We start from the raw sequence: 9,914 nt of genomic DNA on the forward strand, positions 1-9,914 counted from the left end.
TTTTATCCGACCAACCGGGTTATCAGGAACATATTTGATGCATGAACAGATAAACGTTAGCACAGTGAGTTAAACTGTCCAGAAAACTCTTTCAGAACAATTGAGTGGAATCTTGACGTATGGGTTAAAAGTGTTATTATGAGTAGCCGTCTAGCATGGAAGATGGAAATAGAAACCTTTGGACCAAAAGCAGGACAACTTCATTCTCATGCAAAGCTCCACAAAACAAGTAAGATTTCACAAAGACAAAGCAAAGCTCCCACGAAACATGTAAGATTTCAGTGTCAATAGAATATGCCACTTACACCAATCTAGGCATTTCAGGTAACAGAGCAAACACAAAATACTTCCACACTATGCTAGGCATTGCATCGCAGTCCTGACCTAGGCCTTTATTATACTTCCTCATGGAGAAGTAGTTTTTATGCTTCCTTTCCATCTCCATCTTCAGAGAAAGCTGTGGGACAAATCAATAAAATGTTGGGTCAGTGTGGTTAAACCAACAAAAAAAAAGGTACGTCCATCCCATTTGTATGATGCAAAACCAGTGGTATCTCCAAAAATGGAAAAATAAAAGGTCAGAACATAAGAAAAACAATGATCTAAAAAACAGTGGATTGAATGTGGCATACCAACATGAAAATGTTATCCCACTATTTCAACCTATGTTAAGGGTACTATAGTTGTCTAGAAACAGTCCATTTACTTGAAGAGTGCTAGAAATGCACAAACAATTTCATAACAGTGCATAAGGTGTCAACTTTGAAATACCAGTTACACCGGCAAGCTGACTTGCTACCACATTTAAAATGTTTAAGCAAAAAACACAAATGTTTTAAAAAGTGGTAGAGAAAGCGCTCCAGCTCCACCTAGCAACTAGACCACTGCCTAGCATTTCTAGGCATTTCGCAAAAAAAAAAAGAGCCAAGTGTATATGTACTTCATTATACACTGTAAATTTTTAAATTTGACAAGGATGAGTACTTCAATCAGTCAGATATTTACTAGACACAGTTTCCATACATCTCCCACTTATCCTCTTCACTACCCACTGTTCCTGTCCTGCAAAGTAGGCAGTAGCATGCAAGAAGCACTGAATAAGTATTGGAAACACGGACCGGTGCTGTGCAACTGACACACTAAAGCAGCAAAAAGCAGGAAAAAACACCTTTTCGAATGCTTAAGCATCCAGGCACTTAAAAGCAATCGCTTAGATGAAAGACCTTAGGCGCAGCTTTTTAAACACTAAACTACTAAGGTAACTTTGACATAACATCTGCTATCAAGAAACTAATAAGACTAGTACAGTCACTACTATCATCTGGAACAACAGTCTTCAAAAGATCCCACTATTTCAACCTATGTTAGGGGTAATAACAGTCCTTTTACATGAAGAGTGCTAGAAATGCACAATTTCATAAAAGCGCATAAGGAGTCAACTTTGAATTACCAATTACACCAGCAAGCAGAATTGCTACCACATCCAAAATGTTTAAGCAAAAACCACCAATACTTAACAAGCCGTAGAGAGAAGCAAGCGCTCCAGCTCCACCTAGCACCCACGCGCTGCCTAGCGTTTCTAGGCGTTTCACAGAGAACAGAGCAAAGTGTATATACTCTTCATTATAAACTGTAAATTTTTTAATTTCACAAGGATGAATGTTTCGATCAACGATATATTTACTAAATACAGTTTCCATACATCTCACTTTTCCTCCTCTATCACTACCCACTGTTCCTGTCATGCAGGAGACAGTAGCATGCAAGAATCACTGAATAAGTATTGGAAACATGAATCGGTGCTGTGCAGCCGACACACTAAAGCAGCAAAAAGCAGAAAAAAACACCCTTTCGGATTAAGCGTCCAGCCACTTAAAATCCATCGCCCCACAGCCCTTGGGCGCAGCTTTTTAAACACTAATCCGCTAAGGTAACAGTCAGTCCTATCGTCAGAAACAACACTCTTCAAAAGAAGAGTAAACAGTCAGTACTATCGTCGAAATAACACTCTTCAAAAGAACAGCTACCCCTCCAGTCACAGATAATCAAGAATATCTTATGATGGGTTCCCAAATAAAACAGTCACCTAATTTCAGCTACTATTATATTATTATTAATATTCTCTAAAAAAACATCTTACGAACGAAAAATAACGCCATCAGACACTGACATAGACCGCAGGCAATACAGTGAGTAGCATTGGTCATGGTATATCAACCTGGGAGCATGATAACACCTGGTGGTGATGCGGCGGTGCAGCACGGGTCTTCTTGGGAGTTGAGACGGAGGATGGGGGGTTCGCGGTTGCTGTACGCCTCCCGGAGCGCCGCCCTCTGCTTCTTCGCCACCTCCGCGAGAAAAGGGCGCAATTTCTCGCTGAACAACCCAGATAGATTCAATTTCGCCTCGGTTAGAATCAATTCCCGAAGATAGACAGATGCGCAAGCGAAAGCGAACAAGAGAGAGGGCGCGCGAACATCTCGGACAGCTTGTTGGGGGCACCGTCGGTGACCTTGGCGCCGGGGAGAGATCGCTCCTCCTTGAGTTTCTTCAGCTCCGCCTTGAGCTCCTTCAGCTGCGCCATCCGTTCCGCCTTCCTTTTCTTCCGGATCTCGTCCAACTTGACCGGGTCTGCCACACAACAACGGAGGCGTCAGATCCACAAGAAACTAGTAAGGACGGACGCAATGATGCATTGGCGATGCCGCGGCTTACCCATGGCGACGGTAGCGGTTGCAGCGTCAGGGGCAAAGCGGAGGCGGCGGCGGCGGCGGCGGCGGAGCGGGGTGGAGGCTGTGCGCGAAGGCAATTGACTGCCGGCGGCGGGGGAGGCTTATAAGTAGGGATGAAAACGGGAGCAGATCACCTGACGTCGCCCTCCGTGACTGCTCCCGGCAGTCGATGCATATCTGCCGTTCACTGCAATCCAAGGGAGCAGCTGAGCTCAGGCCTTTCACCTCCTTCGCACGCTGCGTAGGCCCAACAACGCGGCCTGTTAAGACGTTTCCCTCGCTGAGCCCAGGCGCGGCACCTCTTCAGCGCGAGGGAGCCGTGAGGACTGAGACGGCGATCATCAGCTGTTGCGCTGCTCGTGCTCAGTTGCCGTTGCTCGTGCTACAGCTAAAGCCTGGTTTTTTTATTTTTGAAGATCGTGTACTCCTCTGAACCCTGAACTTTTGAAGCTACAGCTGTTGCACCTGGCATGTAGCAGCCCACAGCAGCGTCGCCCCTTGCGTGCTGTGCAGTGGAAACTGGCAGACGGCGGCCACGACGCAGGACCAGCCGCAGCACCTTGCGACGCCCATTGGTGACCTTGCTGTGCAGTCCTCGCTCGCATAGCTCGACAGATCAGGAACCATCCACGCAGGGAGCGTCGGCAGCAACAACGGCGGTGCGCCCAACTCGTGCGGGCGGAGCGAGTTAGGCGGCGGCGGCGCGGTGTTCTTGCGCGTGTATTGGCGTGCTCTTGCGCAGTTTACTGTCCTCATGGGCTTAGATGGGCTGCTGGGCTGCTAGGCTTAGACGACCTGCTGCGAAGGGAACGAGCTGGACGCTTCGATGCTGGCGGACGGCGTGGATTGAGCGACTGCCGGGAGCAGTCGTGGAGGGCGACGTCAGGTGATCTGATTCCGATGAAAACGGATGGTATACGGATATTACATTTGTTTTCGTATTTTCGTCCGGATTCGAATTTGAGTGCGGATAGTGTCAACCATGTCGAATATAATACGATTGGATATCGACATCATAAATATGTGATTTAAGTATTCGGATACGGATACGGTATCGGAGGTTGAATATCCAGACTCGAATACTGATAGATTTAAACCCCTATAAACGAATTCGGTCTCGAATACGATCGAAAAATATCCGTACTGTTTTCATCCCTACTTATAAGTAAGAGAGAAGGGAAGACAAAACCCTAGATTGAGACGCAGTGTGGGCTGAATGGGCCCAGCTGGGCTAAAGTGAAATCCTACCGTGTGGAGCTGCTGGAGCAGCCTACGGCCGATCTCGCCTAGTGATGGCCAAATGGGCCGGGCCAAGCGGGCGAGCATCAAGCATGAATTCTTTGGCCCGGCCCAAGCACGACACGGCCCGATTAATTTCGTGCTAGGCCGGCCCGATAGCTTGTGCGTGCCGTGCCATGAGCCGAGAGTCGAGCATGACGGGCGCATGACACGGCACGAAATTAAATACAATTTATGTTTCATACTAGATGCTAAAGGTGAAGTGCATTGGTGGTAAGGCACTTGCCTTCTACCCCGAAGGTCAAGGGTTCAAATTCCTCATTTTGCTCTATTTTTTGTCTATTTTTTTAAGATCTTCAACGTTATTGGGCTAAAAAGTTCATAGCGGGCTCTAGCGCCGGCGGGCTTAACGAGCCGGCATGGCTCGTGCCTATTCGAGTCGTGCCATGCCGTGTCGTGGGCCGACGCCCAGGCACGTGACCATAACTAATCTCGCTTGCATCAAGCAGCACGACGATCGCTGATCCGACGGCTGCGGTTGACACGAATTCAGCTCGAGCCTACATTTGTCTGAATTGCATTTTTTTCTCTGAAAGGAGTCGAATTTCATCATTTTTCTGAACAAACTGGCGAGTGTCCCTGCCTTGCAACCGTGTATAAAATTTTCAAACAAATATATCTGTAACTAAATCATCGAATGTTAACACGTAACAATGATGCATGCTTAAAAAACCCAATCTTAAGCTACAATTTCCTAACATCAACTAACAAGTTGCAAACCAACATGTCGGTCGTGTGGAAGAGGGCAGCAACACTCGTGTTGACCAAGATGAGCAGCGGGGGGTGGTCGCAAGGAGGAGGAGGCACTTGTGTCCAAAGCACACGACACGGCCTGCCGGACCGCTATTTTTGGATTCACTCTAGCTTTCTTTTTAACCTCCGTATTCATTTACTGTGGACATCCTAAGCTAAAAATTCTATCTGAGTCCGTTTGGCAATTGGGAAAAGGAAGGCGGGATTGGGATACCGTTTGACAATAGGAAAATGGGGTGGGAAATCTATACCCTTTATTTATCCATCATATTAAATCTCAATTATTCATTTCATCGATGTCCATTTCCCAATCCCTATCTCACTTCTCATTTCCCAGTTGCCAAATGCCACCTCTGTGTCATTCATGTACTAGCTATGACAGATGATGAGAGCTGTGGAAGGGAGTATATGAATGATATAGCATCCGCAGTCTAGGATTGTGACATCCTGGCCATGGGTTTAATAGGATCGATAGAATGCTCATATCAACAAGTTGCAACTTCTTTTACGAAAGCTCATCTCGAAAGAACTCTGAGGTTAAGCGTGCTTGGCTTGGAGCGGGATGGGTGACTGTGGGGGGTACAACCCCGGATACCCACGGCAGACCACATGGGCTGCACCCCAGGGGCGGCCCAGCCCACAAGATGAAGTCTTGCGGGGCACGACTCTACTCGGCACCTTCCGCAAGACATGGGGAAGATATCCTGAAGATGCTACCGTGATCTGTTAGGATACGTATGATCCCATGATGTTTGTAATCTATTATTACTTTCCGGTTATCTCTCAGATCTAACCGACTTGTAACGCTGCCCCCGGACTATATAAGGCGGGCAGGGACCCCCTCCAAAATCACAGCATATCATACGATAGCTAATACAAACCAACAGACCACATGAGTAAGGTATTACGTCATACTGATGGCCAAAACCTGTATAACTCGTATGTCTCTGTTGCCTTCTTGTTCTTGATCACACGCTCCTCTGTCGATCAATCTACCTTTGTGGGATACCCCTCAGAGGACTGTCGACGATATTCTATTGACAGTTCGCTGCAGAAGGTAGGGGTGTGCGTACTGTTTCCTTGTCGAACAAGATAGCTTTTTCCGCAGGCTCTTCGTCCCTCCCGCAGCCCCGCCAGATCTTCACGGTCGGATCCATCTCGTGGGTCATCAACGCTGACGGAGTCGGAGAGCTCCTTGAGCCGGTGCAGATCCGTTCTGCGCCGACCACCCACGCTCCCACGACTACAGATCCAATCTTGGAACCGCTTCCGAGGTTGCCTTCACCGACAACTCACCACCCGCTTTCCTCGCTACCAGAGGAGGCAGATCAACAATGACGATCTGATCGTATCCATCGATCGGGTCGGTCTAAAGCTCGCCGATTGCCTCTCCATCGCTGAATTGGCTCTAGACACTATGGTTCAGCGCTGACCACCCTGCCGTACGCATCTATCGGAAGCCGCTCGGCAAACTCCGAGGGTTACGGTCCTGCCCTACGGGCTCGACAACACCGCCGCTGCATACCAACACGCCCTGAGGGGAAAACTTATCGACCAGGTAGGGGATATCCATCCTCTTGCCGACCAGATCGCCGGTCAGCTCCCGCCAATAGTCAACATGCTGCACGCAAGCTGAGGCCCTGGAGCATCCCTCCAAACCATCCTGGAGGAGAATCTAGACTCGGAGTCATAGGGCTCCACCGAGACCCTCACCGAAACCTTCACCGAGCAACCCCCTCTCCCGCCTTTCTGGGGTGGCACGATCTTCAACGTCAGCATCGACAGCCCCCCCAGAACGGTGAAACCGATGAGGAACGCGCTGCTCGTGAAAACAGGAACGTCAACCACACGCAGTGCCGTGAAAACGAGCACGCCCTTGCGATGGCCGAGGCTGCTCGCGACAACCAATTCGACTCACAAGGAAGGTCACTCCATCGCAACCTCGATGAAGATTTTCTCCGTGTTGACGGTCACGACGTCTTCAAGACTCCAAGCGCCAATCTAGCAGTGTCGCTAATGAACTCGCCCACCTCCCACAGATGCCCGAGCTCACCAAGGTCGCCGCTATGCTTAAAGCGGCACACTGTCAAGTCAATGAGATCCAAGAGGATCAAAGACCTTCGTGCTCCACCAGCACCATTCGCCGATCAGCTGTGCCTAGATCCAATCGCCGCCCTAGTCAAAGTCGGTTCGCCGACCAGTCACTACCTCTCTAGGGGGAGCCAGGGGCCACCGAGCCGAGCATCATCGCCAGCATGACCAGGAGGTCGAACAGGATGCTCGAGTGCACCTCAGTAACCTTCAGGATGCACGATGGCGTATCGAGCAGCGTCGCTTCGGCCACCATGAAGATGAAGTATGCCGCCGCCAGGAGTATGAGCGAGAGTATGGTGATCCAGACTCAGCCCTGGAGCCAATCGCCGCCGACAACGCTGCAGACAACGGCACCGACAACCCGGAAGGTCCTACAGCTTTCACCAGGGCGCTCCAAACACTCCAGTGGCCCCGTGGTTTTAAAATCACCGAGGTCGAGCCCTATGAGGGAAGGATGAACCCAACTTAGTGGCTACAGGCTTAAGCCACTGCTGTCTGCGCCGCCGGAGGAGACACCAATGTCATGGCAAATTATCTCCCCGTCATGCTCACGCCAGCCGCCATGAGCTGGTTTACAAGCCTTGCCCCGGATTCCATCGGATCTTAGGAAGAGCTGAAGAAAGTCTTCATAGACAATTACATGGATACATGTATGCGGCCAGGCACCAAGCACGATCTCAACCGCATCACTCAAAAGCCATTCGAGCTCCTCCGCAGCTACATTAGATGCTTTTCCGAGATGAGGAATTCTATCCCCAACATCACAGAAGTCGAGGTCATCACCGCCTTTGTCCGGGGACTTCATCACCGCAAGCTCCGTTCCAAGTTCAACCGCAAGCCACCTATAGGCATCGGCGAGATGATCACGACCACCAACCAGTACGCTGACGCGGAGGAAGCTGAAGTATGTTTCAATGAAGACGCGGGCACAAATCGCCCGCCTCACCGCTACGACGACCGCCCTAACAACCGGTGCCACAACGACCGCCGCTATGACGAACGAAGTTTCCACCGGGACATCGGTCGTGATCGCCTAGAAGGATCCAAGCCAAGTTAGAATCGCCACCGTTGGCGAGACCACTTTGTCAGTAACATCAATGAGCCACGCGCCAAGCGCAACTATGATGAGCAGTACAAGAAGATCCTTGATGGCCCGTGTCCCCTTCATAAGAATGCCAAACACAAGATGAAAGACTACCTCGGTTTAGCCAAGGAGTTCCAAGACAAAAAGCTAGACGATGACACCAACGGCGGGAACGAAGGCCGCCGACCACATGGGGGCAATGGCAATGCCTTTCAGGACCATGACAAGGTGGTCGCCACCATCTTCGGTGGCCTCACCTCTGTCAAGAGCAGAAGAGAACAAAAGCTCGCTGCCCGACGAGTGCTCGTCGTAGCATTAGAGGAAACCATCACCAACCCTAGCTATCGCCCATGGTCAAAGGTCCCCATCACTTTCACCAAGGCCGACCAGTGGGCGGACATACCCTACACAGGGCATTTTCCCCTCATCCTCGACGCAACTATCCAGAAGGTGCTCTTTAGAAAAGTCCTTGTCAATGGTGGTAGTGCTTTGAACTTACTCTTCATCAGGGTGAAAGGACCTAGATGCCGCCTAGAGGGGGGGTGAATAGGCGTTTCTAAAAATTAACACCTTTAAATGCGGAAACAATTAGTAAAGGGAGTTTCCAAATTGGAAACTCTAAATAAGAGTAATACCACCCCTCATAAGTTAGCCATAGAGTATGTAAAAGATACTAAATAAATCTAGGAGCCACAATCCTGCATCACAACGATTAGCGCAAGGATAAAATAAATTCAGCACTGAGCTCAAATACCGGACGTGTCTGGTATACACGATTTCTGCAGAGTAGCCCCAAACTTGCTCCTTTTGATTTCTATCTTCAAACCAAACTGTAGGTACCTACTTGAGATGATAGTAAACACAGAGAACCTGCACAAGAGCTAGAGCAACACAAATATCGAATGAAATGCAAATTGAGACACGATATTTGTTTTACCGAAGTTCAGGACTCGTTCGAGTCCTACTCTCCATTGAGAGGGCTGCGGGCGACCCAGCGAAGGTCAGCCCTAGAGGGTACCATGAAGGTCACTCTAGCCGGAGTCTTTTCCAACTCCTTTTCCTCCTTCCACTAGATGATTTTGAGGTGGTGGAATCGACCGTTACAAACTTTTCGAGGCACGCCACAATCTCTCGGGTGCTCTCCGGCGACGCCTAACCGTCTAGGACCGAAGAGTCCAAGAGTAACAAATGCGAATCACAAGATTGACAATATGCACAAGTGCTCAAGTGGTTGGATTGCTCTCTTTTTTAATTTCACTCAACCCACAATTTGATTTGGCAAATTTGATCAATCACTCACTAAGAGAGGGTTGGGAGAGTTGGAAAGGCTCAAAAACGTGTGTGTGTGTGTATAAGCAGAATCAGTAGCCTCCAAAGGTGGAGGCTTTAGGGTATTTATAGCCCCCTTGGAAAAATTAGCCGTTTTATTAGCCGTTGTCCATGCCGGACACGTCCGGTATGCATACCGGACACGTCCGGTATGACTTACACTGCCCCAACGGTAACTAAGTCACAGTGACAATGTGAGGTGCCAGAACTCCTGATGAATACCGGAACTCCCGACTCATGTCGGAACTCCTGACCCTCAAGGCTTTTGAAAACTAGCCGTTGACCTCTGGTCATGCATACCAGACATGTCCAGTATGAATACCGGACACGTCTAGTATGACCAGGACAGTGAACCCTCCAAGATAGTTAAAGTGCGAGACGTCGGAACCCCCGACCCTTGCCAGGAACTCCCGACCGTCGAAACTCCCAACGAACCAACCCCAGAACAATAATTCTACCACTGCTGGGTAAATACCAGACACGTCCGGTATTGCTAGACCAGCAAAAATAAAGTTAGCTCTTTTGTCGCTCAAATACTCAAAACTCACATGGGTTGGCTTGAGCACTTATGAAACATTATCTATCAACATGATGCATCCCTCTTAATAGTACGACATACCTAT

The 9,914-nt window shown here is 49.2% G+C and overlaps 1 protein-coding gene across 1 annotated transcript; it reads right to left on the minus strand.

Annotated features, from left to right (window-relative positions):
* Positions 1-235: 235 nt before the first annotated feature.
* On the minus strand, positions 236-2,818 carry LOC136461477 (large ribosomal subunit protein uL29x-like). The gene is made up of 4 exons (XM_066460746.1): positions 2,716-2,818; positions 2,478-2,631; positions 2,219-2,376; positions 236-457 (listed from the first exon to the last, which is right to left on the minus strand). Exons 1-4 carry the CDS (start codon positions 2,717-2,719, stop codon positions 423-425), a joined length of 351 nt encoding a protein of 116 aa, XP_066316843.1. The 5' UTR covers positions 2,720-2,818; the 3' UTR covers positions 236-422.
* Between the last annotated feature and the right edge of the window lie 7,096 nt (positions 2,819-9,914).

Source organism: Miscanthus floridulus, chromosome 6, assembly GCF_019320115.1.
Source record: "Miscanthus floridulus cultivar M001 chromosome 6, ASM1932011v1, whole genome shotgun sequence".
Classification (NCBI taxonomy): Eukaryota; Viridiplantae; Streptophyta; class Magnoliopsida; order Poales; family Poaceae; genus Miscanthus; species Miscanthus floridulus.

Bases quoted from the DNA above. Each gene is read 5' to 3' on its own strand.
- LOC136461477 (XM_066460746.1), bottom strand. The intron at 2,377-2,477 runs GTTCGCGCGCCC...TGGGTTGTTCAG, and splicing joins CCCAACAAGCTGTCCGAGAT to CGAGAAATTGCGCCCTTTTC. The intron at 458-2,218 runs GTTGATATACCA...TTTGTCCCACAG, and splicing joins AGGTGTTATCATGCTCCCAG to CTTTCTCTGAAGATGGAGAT.